Source organism: Bos indicus x Bos taurus, chromosome 23, assembly GCF_003369695.1.
Source record: "Bos indicus x Bos taurus breed Angus x Brahman F1 hybrid chromosome 23, Bos_hybrid_MaternalHap_v2.0, whole genome shotgun sequence".
NCBI lineage: Eukaryota > Metazoa > Chordata > Mammalia > Artiodactyla > Bovidae > Bos > Bos indicus x Bos taurus.
Window position 1 is genome coordinate 45812962 of NC_040098.1, and position 19996 is coordinate 45832957.

Below are 19996 nucleotides of genomic sequence, written 5' to 3' on the forward strand. Positions count from 1 at the left end.
AGCTAAGATCCCACGTGCCTCGAGGCCAAAAAACCAAAGCAAAGACATAAAACAGAAGCAATATTGTAACAAAGTCAATAAAGACTTTAAAAATGGCTCATTTTTTTTTTTAATCTTAAAACAACAACAACAAAGACAATACAAGTGTCTTCCTGTAAGACATCCTAGAGTCCTACCCATTGATACTAATTCCCACCAAAAAAAAGCAAAAGGGACAGGAGCTCTGCCATTTTATGAAAATCTGTTTGGTCCTTTCTCTGGTCTGTTAAGTGCCGTCCTGATTTCCTTAATGACCTGGAGTGCACGTGTATCTCCGAGGCCACTACAGACCACGCTGTGTACTGAGACTTGTGCTTTTCAGGTCGGACTCTCTGGAGCTGAAGAGACCAACACCATCTCTGCAAAACAACAAGCAAAGCCAAGAAGCCCGCTTACAGCAGGATCATGGTGGTCGATGACTGCAGGCAGCCGACAGGCAAGTCAAGAGCATCTTTCGGGGTTTTATGCTGACAGCTTTGGCTTCCTTATCTTGTACATATTTGGTTTTGAGAACGCAAGGAATTTGCTAGCTGAGCAAGTTTATCCACTGCTTTCTAAGCAGGCTGTTTCCCACTGAGGTCTGTTTCTGAAAAATTCTCTCGGCAAACTTTGCTGTCAAAGCAGCACACAGTTCAGTGGGACGGTTTAAACCTGAGACAAGTCCTCTCTAAAATCCCAATGTGCATGGTATGGAAACGACTCTGAAATAGAGGTACCTGGACTTACTATTAAAACTCACGGCAAAGTCTAGGAGGACATCAACCTTCCTCCTGCACAGGATGCATGAGAGGAGGAAGCCCATGGGACAGGGTGTTTGCTGAGCGCCCCCTGCAACAGGAGATATTACCTCATTCACTGGTGAGGTAACTGAAGATCACAGAAGTGAATCAACCTGGCCAAGTTAAAATCCTAAATGGCAGAACAGGAATTCAAAATCAAGTTTCACAGTATAAGACTGGTTGTGATACACAGGTATATTCCTCTTATCCCAACAGGTTGACCAACTCTGCAATTAAAAATCACCAAAGTATAGACTTTTAAAGACCATTATGCAATGAGCTGGAGCATGAATTTATGAAAAATAGAAAAATCAAGGTCCAGATTAATGACCTGCCAAAATCATAAAGTTAATGTGGTTTTCCAATTTGTAAGTGACCCTTGAACACTGTATCTTAACCTTCTTTGGAAAATTAGTGACAACCTGGAAACTCTTGGTTTTTCTTGTATTTCACTTCCTCACATGTATCTTTATCAGAAAAATATACATTAATATATGTTATGGAGATGAGTCCAGAAGTATAGGCTGATTTAATTAGGGTTGGTTCACAGATAAGAATGGCCAAAAGCCAGGATAAAATGAAATAGAACTCTTACACCATCTAGTGATAAAACTCTCTCTTTGCAGGAAAACCAACTAATGTATTTCCATTTTACAATTCAATCCCTAGAACTCTGAGCCTGAAGAATATTCATAAAATTGGCCAAAAGAAAAATGATAACAATGAATTGTTGTTTAGTTACTAAGTCGTGTCCGACTCTTTTGCAGCCTCATGGTCTGTATCCCGCCAGGCTCCTCTGTCCATAGGATTCTTCAGGCAAGAATACTGGAGTGGGTTGCCATTTCCCTCTCCAGGGCATCTTCTGGACCCAGGGATCAAGCCAGCACCTCCTGCATTGACAGGTGGATTCTTTACCACTTGAGCCATCAGGGAAGCCCCAGGAACAAAGAATACAGAAAATTAAAAGTAGACAAACAAGAATAGTAAAATGGGACAGATTATTCTGTTAAGATTCTGATAGAAGCTGGATATAAACCCCAGTTCTACTCCTCAAATCTGCCACAGGTCCTGTTTACCTTTTTCTTTATACCCTAAAACTTTAGGTACTATTTTATGAATTAACAAATGTTCAACTTCAAAGGTGGCTCTAGTGGTAAGGAATCTGTCTGCCAATGCAGGAGACGCAAGAAGTGCAGGTTCAGTCCCTGGTCGGGACAATCCCCTGGAGGAAGAAATGGCAACCCACTCCAGTTATTTTTGCCTTGAAAAACCCATGGACAGAGGAGACTGGCGGGCTACAGTCCATGGGGTTGCAGAGAGTAGGGCACGACTGAGTGACTGAGCATATACACAACTTTAAAACGTCTAAGTGTCCACTTGATAAGTCTGAGATATTCCTCCTCCCCAATAACTCATTCTCCATCGGAAAACAAGCTCAGGACTTCCCTGGTGGTCCAGTGGCTAAGATCCTGCCTGCCAATGAGGGGAACACGTGTTGGCCCCTGGTCTGGGAAGGTGCCACAAGCCACAGGGCAACTGAGCCCGTGTGCCACGACCACTGAGCAGGCCTGACGCCACTGCTGCTTGCGCTGCGTCTGCACAAGAGAAGCCGCCGCAGTGAGAGGCCCGCGGGTCGCAATGAAGAGTGGCCCCGACTCATCACAACTAGAGAAAACAAAGCCTGCGTGCAGCACCAAAGACCCGGCACAGCCAAAAATATAAACTTTTTATAAAAGGAAGAAAGAAAACAAGTTCTGTCTAAGAACTGAGGATCTTTCTTCTAGATTACTTTCCCCTCTGGTCTTATTCTAAATGGGTGGCAACAGATATGAAATCCAATGCTTTCTTTCGATGCTCAGTGAATTATCAAGGTACCCAAAGACAGATTTCCTTTTACAAAAATACTATAAAAATATTACTTCAAGAGCCCAAAAGAATAAAATCAAAAAGGAAAATTTTAATCTCAAGATTTTTATCTTAAGGACCTTTTAAGACTCATGGTCAGGAAGGAAAATATATTTAATAATTTTATAAATCTTATGGTTGAATGAAGAAGTTACCTAGAAAAAAGAAAATACATTTTAATGAAGCGATACATGAAATAAGTCAGTATATGTGGGGGAAAAAAAAAGTCTACTTATACTTTCTTTGCACAATTTTTAAAGTTAATCAAGTTTTCATACCAGCAGGGTTTGTTAACAATTACAGTCACTGGCTTTGTTGGCCCCAATCTCTTTTTAGGCTGGAGATTAGTGGACCCTAACTGGGTAACTAGTACCATGCCTTAGGAATCCCCAACAAAAATTCAAATATGCTTAGATTTGGCAATACAAATCTTGAGGATGATTTTTCAAATCCCCGTATTGCCATCTGGTCTTTGTCTTACCTCATTACAGAGCTTCCCTGGTAGCTCAGTTGGTAAAGAATCCGATTGCAATGCAGGAGACCTCGGTTCGATCCCTGCGTTGGGAAGATCCCCTGGAGCAGGGAATGACTACTCACTCGTGCTCTGGCCTGAAGAATTCCATGGGCTGTATAGTCCAAGGGGCTGCAAAGAGTCGGACACGACTGAGTGACTGACCGATCTCATTACCGGCTCCCTGATACTTCGCAGAAACCAGCACAGCACAGTGGGGGAAAAATATAGGTAATAAAATAAGAAAAGCCTACTTCAGCATTATTAGCTGTGTGACTTTGAGAAGCTGCTCACCCTCTCTGAACCTCAAATGCGTCACTCATAAAGTGAAGGATTACCTTCAGAATTCTTAGTGATCCCCTTAGCCTGAAAGGCTACGTGTTAAAGAATGCCTATGAGGTGTCTAACAGACTAAGTACTCAGTAAAGGGTAGTCATTTATTAATAAAAGTGACAATGGGCTCTTTAATACAGTGATTCTTAGAAGCAGATCCTTATGTGGCCTGGCACTGTCCTCCGTAAAACTGTGAAGTAGGCCGGGTTTGTCTCTTACATGTGATCAACTTCTCAGTGCTATCTTCCAAATCCAGTGTAAAACTGGCCCAGAAAAGCCGACCAAAGGGTAAGAGGAGACACTTGGCCTTGTGTCAGGTTTGAGTCTGCAAGGAATGAGTTGAAAATGTATGTCATAAAGAGACACACACCCTATAAAGCTTTTAAAGACAGGTTTATTTATATATAAGTGCATGAAGTTGAATACAGAAACTTTATTAAAATACTGTATATTACAAATTTTAACCCAATAAATTCTGTGTAATGACATTTAAGTGCTGGAACAGTTGTTCTGTGTGTATCAGTAAAGAGTTCACCCTGTACATTACAAAGCGGAGAGACACATACGGACCTCAGAAATGGTCCTGAGATTAGACGGTGTGTGATGTTAATTGTGCATCTTTTCTGTAAAGCAATGAATTGGAACCTAGACCTTGTCTTTGCAGACCAACGTTCTGTAAATCAAAAATAACTTGCATATATTTATTGCTGCCCTTTGAAGAAAATGAGTGGTGGAAAATAATTTAAAAATAAAGATCAACATTTCTATGCTTACCACAATCAAACCCGATGCTTACTACAATTAAAATTCACTGCAAAGTTTGTGTTCTCCGGGAAAGTACACTATATACACCATGGGATTTGTACATGAGTTGGAAATAAAAAATTGCTTATATAAAATTAAAAATCAATAGTATACAATATTTACAGCTTGTTAGGCATTATAAATAAACATACTTTTTAAATAACCCTTCAAAATTAAACTGTATTATGTAAACATGCAGTACACATACTCATACAGTGTAGATTACAGTCTTAACAGAAGGGGGAACTTTGTGTTCACATAATGCAGGTTACTTCGTCACATACACCTCTGTTTTGTGCACACCCCTCCAAGGTTTCTTCTTCCTGTCTTTAAGTTTCACAGTACGTTAAGTGTTTCTAGAGTAAAAAACAAAAAGTCCCTGATGGTAAACATATTCCTAAAAGTGACAATTAAGTGTCTGCCCTTGAACTACAATAGGAAGCTGACACTGTTCACGCTAGCGTCTCTAGTTTACAACAAAACCAAGTTTTAACATTCCACATTTAACTGTCTTGACTACATTTTCTCCCATTTCAAACTTACTTGGAAAGAGGAAAAAAAAAAAAAACAAACAAACACCACACATCATGATAATGTAATGAAAGCAGTTGTCATCTGTCAAGGATGAAATAACTGACTGTTTACTAAACCACAAGGAGTTAATTCAATTACATCCTTCCTCAGCTCTGAATTCCCAGCAACAGGCATACCAATCCTGAATTCTGCTAAATTCACTTTGCGAAAGTATCTTAACTTCCAAGGCACTAAGGCATCATTTAGCTTTTAAAAACTGCACTGTGGTTTACTAAATGATTCATCAGTGGTCTGAGCATTAACACAGTTTGCAAGTGAGTTTGTAATACCTATCAGGCAAACTATATTTTTGCTATGTAAATAAGAACATTTTAGCTGATTGAGATACAGTTGATCCCCTTGTTCTAGAATGACTAGAGTCAGGAGTTAATACTTCATGGTAGAATCCTATGAATTTTAACCTAGTTAATTAAATTAACTAAAATGAAAAATACTGTGGAATTGTATACTGTTCATCTAAATATGCAGAGCTCGTGTGTGTGTATGTGTGTATTTGGGAGACAGCCAGAACTTTAAAAATTCCTCTAGTTTAAATGCATGTGATATCACAAATACTAAGAAAGCGTCAATAATCAGACTATCATCTCATCCAGTATTGAAAGTAAATCATTTTTAATTCAAACAGGTGCCTCTCTTTTGCCTTCTATGGAGAAAACTTAAAAATGTCCCTACCCAAAGGTACTTAGTGAGGACGTATAAATACGTTAAAGACAAAGGAAACTTCTCACCACCAACAGTACTATCAAGTTACCATTCATTTATACAGGGCTATAAAAAAGGGATGATCTTTAGAAATTACCAATATGCAATATGTTCAGAAGAAAGAGTGTTACAGTTATGGTGATTATACATGATAGCTCCTCTTCCTATGTATTTATGTTACACTGCTTCCCAGTTTCAGTTACATACTTAAACGCAGTCCCCAAAAGAGGACAGGCACATCACCTCTGAGCGGAGATATATGGTACAGGACACCATCCTAAAAAAAAAAAAACCACATAGGAGGTCCATGCTCTCTTGATTTGTTTACAGTATTTAATTTTCAGCAAGATTACAGCTGCATAACTGTAAGGTGTTGAGAACATTCTCTTCTAAACCAGCACTTCTATCAACAAACTGTACATATGTTTAAACTACCCCGTATGATATGTGTATGGAAGAGGGAGGAATATTAAAAAAAAAAAAAAAAACTGCTAAATTAGTTCTCAAAAATCAAGACAGGGTTATTATGAAACCTCAACATACATGCAATGAACATAAAGAATGTGAAAACAAGGCTCCTGTGCTCAGGGCAGGAGATGGTTACAGCTCAGCACACTGAGAAATTTGGGTGTTTCCACTAATCTAATAATGTATTAACCGGTTTATCTCCACATTTACAGAAAATACTGTATATATTAAGCATTACTTTCTCTAAACAAATTCATAGATAAATTTTTAGACAACAGCTTCAGCCACCTCCTCAAAAACACTGTGTTGCCTACCCTGAACAGAGGTCTCTGAGGGAGTGGGGCAAACCAACCACCACACGCACAAAACCGGAGAACGATCTCATGCTCTGTGGTGCATTTAGTCTCACATATAAAGAAATGCGTTTTGCAAACATGCAGTAAACATACTCACACGGTGGCATCTGTAGTCTTACCAGAAGGGGAACCTGCGCTCACATACTGCAGGGCGTTTCGTCAAATGCGTCTGTCTTTGTGCATTACCCTTCCAACCTTTCTTCCCATCTTTAAACTTTCCCCCTGCTATAAATACTACTACATGTTTGAACATTTTTATCATTTTTTAATCAAATAATGTCCTTTTTATGCTGCAGTCTTCCTCCGCAATGTTATAAAAAGGACAAGAAAAGGGAAATTGCTGGTCAATTTCAACCACAGACATTCTCAGCCTTGAAACCGTTTACCCAGTTACCCAAGTGTTGCCAAACTTCTCTGCAATCTAGGTCACTACAATTTTTTCAGTAACTTTCCATTCTTCACATCTTAAAAACAAATAGCGACTCTTTGAAGAATTCTAAGACTTTCGGAGAGACACGTTTGTTACAAGAGTCAAGTGGCTTGAGAATATTTCAGAAAGTCCCCAACATCTTATTATCTCTTGAATTATAAAATGGACATAAATTTAAAACAAAAGTATTACCTTTTATGTTAAAAACAAACAAACAACAAGTAGGGCTGAAGCACGTTTGCTCCAGGGGAGAAGGGACATGGCAGACAGCACTGCCGAGTTATGTTCTCCTGCAGGCTGGGGTGGCAGGAGAGAGGTGGATGCATGGGCGAGGGGTAACCTCCCCATGCCTAGAACAAGCAGAGTAAGCTGCATGCAGTGGAGATTCAATGGATATTACGCAAGCCAGAGAAAATAAGGGGTAAGTCCTGACCACTTCTCACCTTTCCTGTTTTTTAACTAGTAATACGCACAGCCTGATACTGATTCCTGCCTGCCCTGGCCATTTCTATCACCACCAGCCCCCAGAAGCACTCTTGGAAAAATATCTGCTGATTTAAAAAAAAAAGAGGTTGAAAGTAAGTAAAGAAAGCAACATAAGAGAATTTTTTTTTAAAGTTTCCTTCTTAAAATACATGTAGGGGAAATGTGGAAATGAAAAACAATAGATGAATCTTACAAAACAATGTATTAACTTGGTATTGCAAAGTTTAATTTAAAAAATTAAAATGACTATCTATTGATCATTTCCTATTAAATACTGAGTATTTTCTTAGTATCTACAGGGGACTGATTCCAGGACCCCCGTGGGTACCAAACTTTGAGGATGCTCAAGGTCCTTATGGAAAACGGTGCAGCCCTTGCATTTAACCCACACACACCCTCCTATATAACTTTAAGTCACCCCTTGATTACTTATACTACCTCACACGATGTAAATGCTGTGTAAACACTATGAAAATGTTCTGTGTGGGGCATTTTGCTTTTTGGAGCTTTCTGGATCTTCTTTCCAAATATTTCCATCCAAGGTTGGCTGAATCCCTGAATGTGGAACCACAGATACGGAGGGCAAACTACGCATTTCCACCGTAAACAAACGGTCAGCAAGTGAGAGGTCCTGGATTCAAGCCTGTGTCACCGGCGTGGTTCCAGTGTTCTCGTTGCTGTGCCACAGCAGTGGGGTCTCAGTTTCTAAAATTCCACTTGGTGAATGAGAAAAGTCAGAACTGGGGGAGGGGGCGGGCTGGGGGAGAAGGACTTAAACTCTCAACTAGAAGCAGGATGTTCTCCCAACTGTTTTAGGATTTAAATCGTCTCAGTAGCTCTTGGTGGACTCAAGCGCAGGGATCCCATTTGGAGGTATCCTGTGCTTACTACAGAAAATACTAGGCTCAGCACTTTGTATATATTAGATCCACCAAAAATGCTACAAAATTGAATTAGTTGGTATGTAAGTGCCAGCCTGGGCACATTGACTTGGCAGCTCCATTCTCCAGATCTTTATTACAGGTTCTCTAAACATGTTTTCCAAGAACATTTTTTTAAACTTGTTCTTGTTCCTTTACCACAAATAGGATATATGGGGTAGCTCATTTCTTTATTTCTCACTTAAAGTACAAACAAAATCTTCACATTTTGGGAGGATGGTGGAAACACATTCTGCAAATACCAAGAAAGCACACTGGGTTACAAACTGTGAACCTGCTCGGTAAACACACAGACCTAAAGGAAGAGTTAGTAACTCGTGTGAACACAGAGTACGGCCCGAGTTTAGGACTCACGTTATTGTAGACAACCAGTGGGACTGTCCAGGGGGGACTGCTGGCACCTTCTTCATTTAAAGCATTTTAAATTTTAAGCATCACTTGTAGCTCAGATGAGACCCCCTAACTCTGATCTATGGACATTTCTAACCAGTGTGTTAAGTAATTAATAATTAGTTTGGGCAGACAGGAGTCTCTTTCTCGAGGAACTGATTTCACTGTCAGCCATATTTTATTAGCATTTCTTAAGATAAAGATCTATAAACTGCCGAGGCTCTCAGCCCCCTTCCCTCTTGCATTTATCACACACACAAAAAAGTTTACTGCTAAATCACATACAAATTTTAAGAATAACCCAAATATATCAATATGGGCTTTTTTTATATCACAAACAAGGATATCTAGCACTAAGAAACCAAGAAAAATTTCCCCCAATTCAAAAATCTCAAACTTCCTCAAATCTGTTTAAAAGATCATTCAACTGAGCAAATACATTAAATTCTCCATTACATCAAAGTGTTCACTGAACAAAAGCTTTTCAATTAGACTCTATTCATATACAGCAGCTTTACATATATATGTGTGTGTGTGTGTGTGTGTGTGTGTGTATAATGACATATATGTGTATAGACATATATCATTAAATGTTTTCTTTGCCTCTATAAGAAAACCATTGACCTTTTAAAAAAAATCTCATAGAAACAGCTATTAAAACATTTCATCCATTCACACTATCAGCTGCATTTCACAACATCAGAAGAGTAACAGCTGCACAAAATCCCAATGAAAGTAACTAAGAACAATGGAAGAAACCAAAATTCCCCCCAAAGTTAAAAGCACAGGCGCAGGCACACACGCACAGCTCATAATATGAAGCGACCTGATAATGAGATAGTTGCAGGACACGCTACAAACCGATCCACCTTCTTATACTTCTATCCGAGAGCAGAAACAGGAGTTTAAATCTCTTTGGTCCATGCAGCCATACATTTAACGTGTCCAGGTTATTTTCTGGCTAATTTCAGATTCTGAACCACATGCCCCAGCTACCTTACCAAGATAACTTTCTGAAAACATAAACTAATCACGTGTTAAAATAAATATTCATTTCTGTAGAATCTCAATTTCAATACATTATTGATAATTTCTCCCCAGGAATATGAACACTTTAAATTACTGACAGAATAAGCAAAGTAAAGGAAGAAAGTGATTCAAATCTAACAGAAAAGGAAAAGTCAAGTGGACTTGGGAGATTTAGACCTAAATTTAAGAAAACATCAGGAATATAAAGAACATGTGAAACTAATTTCAGGCTAAACATAATAAAAATAATCCACTTTAAGATTTAAAGATCTCTAAGAATGCATAGTTGCTTCTTGGCTTCTATTAAAACAGATTTCCAAACCACAGTGTTATTAAATTACCCCACCCCAAACTGGCTTCCATACTGGAAAAATACCCCCAACACATCATCGAGTTGTTGATGTATTCTGCTTTTTGGTAGAGAAAAGGTGTCGTGGGTAACAAAGGTCTTAAATTTGAATGGGAGCTAGTAGAAGCTTACTTGTTACCAAGTTAGACTATAAAAGAGTGAGGCTAGAGTATGGAGATTATCTTTTGGATTGTCCATAACTTCATATTTTCTGCAATTGGCTCTTCTGTTGAATTAACATATATGCAATCATGGGCTTCTCTGGTGGCTCAGTGGTAAAGAATCCGCCTGCCAATGTAGGAGATGCGTGTTCAATCCCTGGGTCAGGAAGATCCCCTGGAGAAGGAAGTGGCTACCCACTCCAGTATTCTTGCCTGGAGAATCCCATGGACAGAGGAGTGTGAGAGGGGCTACGGTATGTGGGGTCACAAAGAGTCAGACATGAATAGCAACTAAACAACAATGTATAATTGCATCTAGTATTCGAAAAAGTCTCAGTAGGAGATGAATTCAACCAGTTTCTACGCTTCCCTTACTTCTTACACTCTTAAATACAATTACATATGGCCAAAACCTCTTAAAATGTTTTATACCAATAACTTTTCATTCTAATAAATATCACTGTAGGTGCTAGTAAATTTAAGTAACAGAATGAAACAAGAGTTGAAAAACTGAAATGAATCACTTAAATATATGTTCAACACTGTACTGATATGCTGAGAGTAACTGCCAAATTTTAAATTTACTATATTCCCCAATTTTTACTTAGAGAAATTATGATGCTACCACACAGCCAAAATAAGATCGTTCATTATTCTTCCTATATGACTTGTTTCTTAACTACAAGTGAGGCTTCTTGTTTTCACAGCCTAATTTAGGCCACTCTTTATATATATTTGATACTCCAGGATGAAAGATTGCTTACATTTTGTCAAAAATCGAGATATATGCAACAAGTAATATAATCCCACTGAGATACCAGTTGTAAAGATGTTTTCTCCATGAGATACATGGCAGAAACTTTCTTCAGAAGGATCAAGAATAGGATGTGTATTTCAGACTTTTCTTACAAAATTTATAAGAAAATTTTCAAATTAAATTTTCATGACACACAAACTACAATCAATATGTGTGACCCAAAAAGTTTTTAAATTCATAGCAACAGAATGTTTATGCATGAGGGAAACTATTAAAGAGTGTTATTTGAGTGAGTGAAAAGGATGCACCCTATAGATCTACTCTGAATCCTTGAAAGAGTCTAGCAGTTCTCCATTCAGTATTATTTTCCACGTAAAGTAAATAACAATAAATACCTAGTTTATATGGAAGCCCTAAATCCCAGAAACGTTCAACATTAAAAATCAGGTAATTTGTCTCATAATAAATGACTTGATATTCAGCACTCATACAGGATTTAGCATTACAAAACAAAATTTCTCACTACATCACCTGAATTCATGTCAAATATGTTCACAGCACTCATCTACAGCTACACTTGCAAATTTCACATGATCAATGTTAAAAAAAAAAAGAGTTTGGCACATGTATCAATTCTTCAAAACGTCCCTGTAACTTAACACAACACTGTTAAGAATGATGATTCAACACCAGTGTTAACCTGATTGGCAGCTAAACAAGGTGCTTTTTCTTGTAGCTTCACGCAGCAGTGCGCCTTGCCCGGGACGGAGGCACGTAAGGTGCGGTGCGGTAGTGCAATCATTGAACACCAGAGGGCGACCTTCCCACACGGCCCGAGGCCTTGTGTTTCGACCCGCTCCTTCCACGTCCTTGTACCATCTCACGCCCACTCGCTAACGATGCCGTTTTCAGAGAATCTGTACGTCTGTTTCCTTATGTGAAGTAAAGACATTCCCACAGAAACCTCAGAGTGTGGCGAGGATCCTTGAGAAGGAGATGATGAGAGTCAGTACTGTCTGCCCAACGCCCCACACCAGGGCTTCCAAGGGGGCCATGTTCTTCCCGGCCACTCGGTAAATGCCGGCCACGGCTGCACCTGGCGAGAGAGGAGACGACACGTTCACTCCCGAGGCTCGCTGCAGGGCTGCCGCCTGGGCTCGCCTTCCCGGGAGCCAGACAGCAAGCCACCAGGCATTCTCATTCTACAGTTCTCTGCGAGAGTTTCCATGCGACTGGTACAAGTTACACTCTACCATACCACATTCACCCACAAAACCGAGTAACAGGCTTTTCAATTCGACTGCAAAATATGTATTTATGGTATACGCTGCTTACTTGACACAAGATATGTTCATAAAAAAATGAATCACTCATTAATCTCTCAGCTGGGTGTTGACTCGGCCAGATCCCATCAGCACTTTTAAAAACATATGACACAATATATTGATGATTATAAATAATAATATAGAAAAACCACACAATATAATTTCTAAATTATTCAAGAAAAAATATTAAAGAAATTTTTATTTCTTTCAGTAAAATGAATTCTTAAACGTCATAAATAATATCAGAATTTTGAATAATGTACTTTACAATCTACCGTATAAAATGGTTTAAGTATTTGAATAAAACTGTAAAATTATCTGGAGACTAGTATTTTGACATCTAATAAAAGTGGGAGATGAACCTGACATCTGTTTTAGGAAAATGCTTTAGATATCAGGCACTTCTGAGAATGAGAGACTCTCAGGCACCTTAGTGCCCTGAGGCTCTGGCTCAATACTTTCATCTTACTGCTATAGTATATATAACGGGATCTAAGAGTCTGACTTTAAAAGTACACTCAGAAATCATAAAAGGAGGAAACGTTTAAACTACGGTTATGGCATTGAACAGGTTGAGAAGGCCTTAAAACTTTTGTCTAGAAAAAACTGTCTATATATTCCTAGAATGGTCAAACAAAAGGAAAGAAGAACAGAAATGTTATTTGAAGACACTTGAATTAAATCATTTGAGATAGAAATCTACTCACAAAAATTAGCTAAGAATTAATTCCATAGTTCACCTAAATTTTCCAAATAAAAATTATTATAGTCCTCTATAGAAGATACAAATAGGAAAAGCAAATTATTAATTTAAGCCAAGGGCTTTCATATACATATTTTAAAGAAAGAAATTAAAATGCATAGTATATTTATAGTATATATGTAACTTGTCAGAAAATTTACAAATATCATCTTAAATATCATACCACTCCTGAGTATTATCACTTAATTTAAAGATGAAAAAAAGAGAGGTTGAGAGAGTTTCAGTTACTAGTCCAAGAAAATACATTTAAGTATAGAGCTGGAATTTCAATCCAGATTAGTCTGGCTATAAATTCTCCAAATCATTCTATTTTACATTTACACCAAGTGAAAAAATAGAATAAGAAATTCAGTAACTGATAATTACATCAATATTAAATAAAATTCCTAGGAGCACCAACATTTATTCAATCAAGTACAAAACTTCACTAGTGTAATTGGTCATATCCTTGAATTTTAATTTTTTTTTTTTGGCTACACAATGCAGCATGCAGGAATTCAGTTCCCCAACCAGGGATCAAACTCAAACCCCCTGCAATGGAAGTGGGGAGTCTTAACCACCAGACCACCAGGGAAGCCCTATCCTCAAATTTTAGAATTGGATAACAACCTGAAAAAAATTTAAATATCTTAGGCTTCTTTGTTATCAGAAAATATGTTTAAATAAACCTGAGAAATACTGTTTTCACTTTGGAGTTTCCCTAGATTTCCATGACTATCTTCAATTTTAAAAACCGCAATTTGGCCTCCATTCTCCAGCACTAAATTCCCCTGGTGGCTCAGATGGTAAAGAATCCGCCTGCAATGCAGGAGACGTGGGTTCGATCCGTGGGTTAGGAAGATCCCCTGGAGGAGGGAACGGTAACCCATTCCAGTATTCTTGCCTGGAGAAGCCCCACAGACAGAGGAGCCTGGCGGGTGACAGTCCATGGGGTCACAAAGAGACTGAGCAACTAAAAAGAAAAAAAATTTCAAAAATGATCCAAGAGGTGAAAAACATAAGCTCAGGCTGCCTGCTGCTGCTGCTGCTAAGTTGCTTCAGTCGTGTCCTACTCTGTACGACCCCAGACGGCAGCCCACCAGGCTCCTCTGTCCCTGGGATTCTCCAGGCAAGAATACTGGAGTGGGTTGCCATTGCTTTCTCCAATGCATGAAAGTGAAAAGTGAAAGTGAAGTCGCTCAGTCGTGCCCGACTCTTCTCGACCCCATGGACTGCAGCCTATCAGGCTCCTCCATCCATGGAATTTTCCAGGCAAGAGTACTGGAGTGGGGTACCATTGCCTTCTCAGGCTGCCTGGGAAGTACCAAATATTTATTTCCAACAACTCATGCTTATATAAGGTTAGGAACATGGATTTTGGAGTTAGACTTGTGGGTTAAAATCCGAGCTCACTTATTAGTAGCTGTGTGACAATGAGCAATCACCTAACCTCTCTGTGCCTCATTCCCTCAAATGTAAAATGGGTGGGTATGAAGAGTAAGAGATAATATTTGGAAAGTATTTAGAACAGCGTCTGGCCCTACTATGTACTCCAACTTTTGATTAGTAGTTGTCTAAGTAGTACATGATAAATGAATTTCCAATCAGTGATTCATCATTCAATCAGTTCAGTTCAGTCGCTCAGTCATGCTCGACTCTTTGTGACCCCATGAACCGCAGCACGCCAGGCCTCCATGTCCATCAACAACTCCCAGAGCTTACCCAAACTCATATCCATCGAATCAGTGATGCCATCCAACCATCTTATCCTCTGTTGTCCCCTTCTCCTCCCACCTTCAATCTTTCCCAGCATCAGGGTCTTTTCCAATGAGTCAGTTCTTCACATCAGGTAGTCAAAGGATTGGAGTTTCAGCTTCAGCATCAGTCCTTCCAATGAATATTCAGGACTGATCTCCTTTAGGATGGACTGGTTGGATCTCCTTGCAGTCCAAGGGACTCTCAAGAGTCTTCTCCAACATCACAGCTCAAAAGCATCAATTCTTCAGTGCTCAGCTTTATAGTCCAACTCTCACATCCATACATGACCACTGGAAAAACCACAGCTTTGACTAGATGGACCTCTGTTGGTAAAGTAATGTCTCTCCTTTTTAATATGCTGTCTAGATTTGGTCATAGCTTTTCTTCCAAGGAGCAAGCATCATTTAACTTCATGGCTGCGGTCACCATCTGCAATGATTTTGGAGCCCAAAATACAGTCTCACTGTTTCACTGTTTCCCCATCTATTTGCCATGAAGTAATGGGACAAGATGCCATGATCTTAGTTTTCTGAATGCTGAGTTTTAAGCCAATGTTTTCACTCTCCTTTTTCCTTTTCATCAAGAGGCTCTTTAGTTCTTCTTTGCTTTCTGCCATAAGGGTGGTGTCATCTGCATATCTGAGGTTACTGATATTTCTTCCAGCAATCTTGATCCCAGCTGGTGCTTCATCCAGCCCAGCGTTTCTCATGATGTACTCTGCATATCAGTTAAATAAACAGGGTGACAATATACAGCCTTGACATACTCCTTTCCCTATTTGGAACCACCTCTGTTGTTCCACGTCCAGTTCTAACTATTGCTTTCTGACCTGCATCCAGATTTCTCAAGAGGCAGGTCAGGTGGTCTGACATTGCCATCTCTTTAAGAATTTTCCACAGTTTGTTGTGATCCACACAGTCAAAGGCTTTGGCATAGTCAATAAAGCAAAAGTAGATGTTTTTCTGGAACTCTCTTGCTTTTTTGATGATCCAGCAGATATTTGCAATTTGATCTCTGGTTCCTCTGCCGTTTCTAAATCCAGCTTGAACATCTGGAAGTTCATGGTTCACGTACTATTGAAGTCTGGCTTGGAGAATTTTGAGCATTTCTTTGCTAGCAAGTAAGATGAATGTTGTATGGAACAACTGATAGCCATTTGGAAGAAATAAATCTAGGTCCCTATTTCACACCACTCCCCAAAGTAAATTTCAGATGGATTAAAAAACTAGTTGTTAAAAACAAATAAATAAAATGAATTTCCCTTGGAAGGTTGTACTGTTCAAGGAAAAGCTTAACACAACCGTAAATAATCCACTTTTCTTTATACTTTCAAGAAACAGAGGGTAAGATCTTCAAGCCTATGATGTTAAGGGTAGAAAACCCAGTGTAAAACTCCAGTTTCCAAAATCAAGGGAGACACTGTAGTGTTATACAGAAAATAAAATGAAGAACCATCTTCCTCCCTGTGGATGATCAGGAACCAGTGTGTGAGTCACAGCTTCCCCCTGAAGGCAGCACCGCACAGCAGTTTCACCGCACTGCATCACTGCACGACCCGAAGCGCTAGCCAGAGAGGACCGCTCCCGTGGGACTCTTCAGCAAAAAGATCACAAAGAAGACAATTTTGTGTGCCTATTAAATGGTTTTGGAAGCTGCTATTAAATACTGAGCAGACAGGAAGCAGTATTTACAAAATATATGTAGATTATAAAATTAAAGCCAACAGCTGCCCAAGTACCATCATCCAACTGTACACAGGAACGTTACTGTTTTATGTGAGGCTCCCACGGACTCCCCTGTCACACCCCAATTCCTCCCAAGTTTGGTTTTCATCATTCCTTTGCTTTTCTTCAGCATTACCACCTGCCTATATCCTCAGATATTACTTAATTTTTTAAATAAGCAAATTTTATATAAATTGATACTCTAAGTATTTTGGAAATTTTGGCTGTTTGTGGCTCAGATGGTAAAGAATCCACCTGCAATGTGGGAGACCTAGGTTCAGTCCCTGGGTTGGGAAGATCCCCTGGAGGAGGACATGGCAACTCACTCCAGTATTCTTGCCTGGAGAATCCCATGGACAGAGCCTGTAGCCTGGTGGGCTACAGTCCATAGGGTTGCAAAGAGTTGGACACGACTGAGCAACTAAGCACAGCACATATGTCAGGAAATTATCCAGGCTGTTGTATAATATGGAGCTGTAATTCATACATTTCCACTGTTGTGCACAATTCTAAGTATGGATATACCACAACCTATTTTTCCATTTTAATGTGGATGACACTGTTTCTAATCCTTAACAATGACAAACCCTGCTTCTGTGAACATCCTTGTAACATGACCCCAGCACACATACTAAATCGAGTTTCCCTACAACATGTGGGTATGCCTGTTATGGCATTTTCAACTTTACTAGGTAATGCCAACTTGTTCCAAAGTATTTGAACCAATTTATATTCCATTTACTCCATATCCTCAGGAGCAGCTGATATCTTTAAAAACACTTTTTTTTTTTGTCAATCTGGGTAAGAGATGTTATCTCTGCAATTAATTTGTGTTCCCCTGATATTTAATGTCACAGAGCTTTTCCTCATATATCATTCAAATTTGACCATTAGGGTTTCTACTTTTATGAAATGCTTGGCATATCTTTTATGCATTTTTCTACTGGACTGTCACTTTCTTATTTGATTCATAGGGTTTTTAAAAACATAGTTTGGATATTAATCTATTGACATTTATATAAGCTAACAAATGTCTTACCCCAACTTGTGCTTTAGTTTTCACTCTTGTTAAGGTATATTTTGCTGAACAATAGCCAGCTGAAAAAGTACAAATATTGTGATCCTTATTTTCTTGGTGAAATACATGCAAGAATGAAGAGGGTAGAAGTATAATAGGGTGCATGAAATAAATGAAACATGTTTGGAATGGCCACTGTGAACAATGGCAGAAGGTATCAGCTGCTGCTGCTGCTGCTGCTGCTGCTAAGTCGCTTCAGTCTTGTCTGACTCTGTGCGACCCCATAGACGGCAGCCTACCAGGCTCCCCCATCCCTGGGATTCTCCAGGCAAGAACACTGGAGTGGGTTGCCATTTCCTTCTCCAATGCGTGAAAGTTGAAAAGTGAAAGTGAAGTCGCTCAGTCGTGTCCGACTCTTAGCGACCCCACGGACTTCAGCCTACCAGGCTCCTACGCCCATGGGATTTTCCAGGCAAGAGTACTGGAGTAGGGTGCCATTGCGTTCTCTGGAAGGTATCAGCTAGAAATAAGTAAAGATTCCCCAAAGCATTAAGGAGCTAGAGAAGACTGGTATAGCAAAGATGAAGTGGAGAAAACAATTCTGCTGAATTTTTTAAATGGTTTAAAAAAAATCAAAAGAAGAGTATTATTTCATGATACATGAAAATTATATGAAATTCAAATTTCAATGTCCATAAACAAAGTTTCATTGGCATACACCCACAGTCATTTCTGATACTGAACTATCTTTGCATTTCCAGGATAACATTTTTTTTCAAACTTTAAACTTCTTGTTTCGAATTGGAGCAGAGGGAGGTCCTGAGCAGTACATATACAAGCATCCATTCTTCCCCAAACTCCCCTCCCACCCAGGCTGGCACCTAACACTGAGTAGAGACCCACGTGCTGTACAGTAGGTCCTGGTTGGTAGGATAATATTCTTGAAGCAAATGAACCTATACTTTTCCATTTTTCTGTAGTCTTCATCTTGTTTAGCAAAAAGATTACAATGATTCAGCAAACATGCTGTGCACAGCTTTTAACCTTTCCATTTTCTGCAATAATCTGGATAAATAGGAACTGTTCCCAGAAAATCTGGTAGAACTCATCTGTAAACCTCATTTGAGACTGGACTTCTTTCAGGGAGGAGGGATCTTCAATATTTCAACTGTTTAACAATATTTATTGTATTACTCATATTTTCTATTTCTTCTTATGCCAATTTTAACAATTTATATTTAGGAATATATAGCTGTGTATAAAACTGCTATTTTTATAATTCTTTATTCTACCTTTATTGTCAAGCCTGTAGTTATTTCTTCTATTTTATCCCACATTTTATTTCTCTGTCTTAACTATTTTAGAGCTAAAGCAGCAATATATTCGGTTTATTATCTCTCTAGAAAATTAGTTTTTTGCTTTGTTATTAATCTTTCATAAACTTTACTTAAAAAACAGCAATTCTTTATACTAATAAAACTAAACAACATAATTTAAAAAGATACCATGTACAACAACATTAATGTAATAAGGGTTTAGGAATTAACTTAATCAAAATGTATAACTCTCCTATTGGGAGAAGAAAAAACTTTGAAACTCTAACAAAAGAACCAGAAAATGATCTGAACAAATGGGGATATATTACATGTTCTTGGGTGGAATAATTTAATATGTCAATTCTTCCCAAATTAACCTCTACCTTGTATTAAATCCCCACAAAAATCACAGTTATACTTTTTGAGGAATTCAGTAGACATATTCTAAAATTTATATGAAAGAATAAAGGTCCATAAATAGTTATGTGAACTTTGATAAAGAAAAAAATGAGGGACCAGCTCTACCAGATATTAAGAAACAGTACAAAACAGGAGAGAAAAAATGAGACCTTGCTGAAACAACAGCTAAAAGGACTAAAACAATCAGAACAGAGTTCAGAGACAGACCCATGTACCCTGAGAACACAGTATACAACAAAAGATGCATCAATGGATGGATTTTTTTTTAGGATGCAGTAAAAATTGACTTACTCTGTGGAAGGAAAAAAAAAAACCTGAAATCCTACCTAATTCCAAAAATGAAGACAGACTCTAAACCAGAAGGCAGATTATGACCTGAATGTTCAACATCTGCCTTTGCAAATAAAGTTTTATTGGAAGAAACCACGCCCATTCATTTACTGGTAACTATGACAATTGCACCCATCTCACACGCTAGCAAAGTAATGCTCAAAATTCTCCAAGCCAGGCTTCAGCAATACGTGAACCGTGAACTTCCAGATGTTCAAGCTGGTTTTAGAAAAGGCAGAGGAACCAGAGATCAAATTGCCAACATCCACTGGATCATCGAAAAAGCAAGACAGTTCCAGAAAAACATCTATTTCTGCTTTATTGACTAT

The 19996-nt window shown here is 38.7% G+C and overlaps 1 protein-coding gene across 3 annotated transcripts in view; it reads right to left on the minus strand.

Moving 5' to 3' along the window:
• The window catches only part of TMEM170B (transmembrane protein 170B), a 211189-nt gene that overhangs the window by 165141 nt on the left and 26052 nt on the right, over nucleotides 1–19996 (minus strand). The window contains exon 3 of one of the 3 annotated variants that reach the window (XM_027525078.1): nucleotides 10563–12130. The exons of the other annotated variants lie outside the window; for them this stretch is intronic. Coding sequence (XP_027380879.1) covers nucleotides 12000–12130 — 131 coding nt within the window. The 3' untranslated portion in view covers nucleotides 10563–11999. Of the gene's footprint in view, nucleotides 1–10562; nucleotides 12131–19996 lie in introns of those variants that run through there. 3 annotated transcript variants of the gene reach the window in all.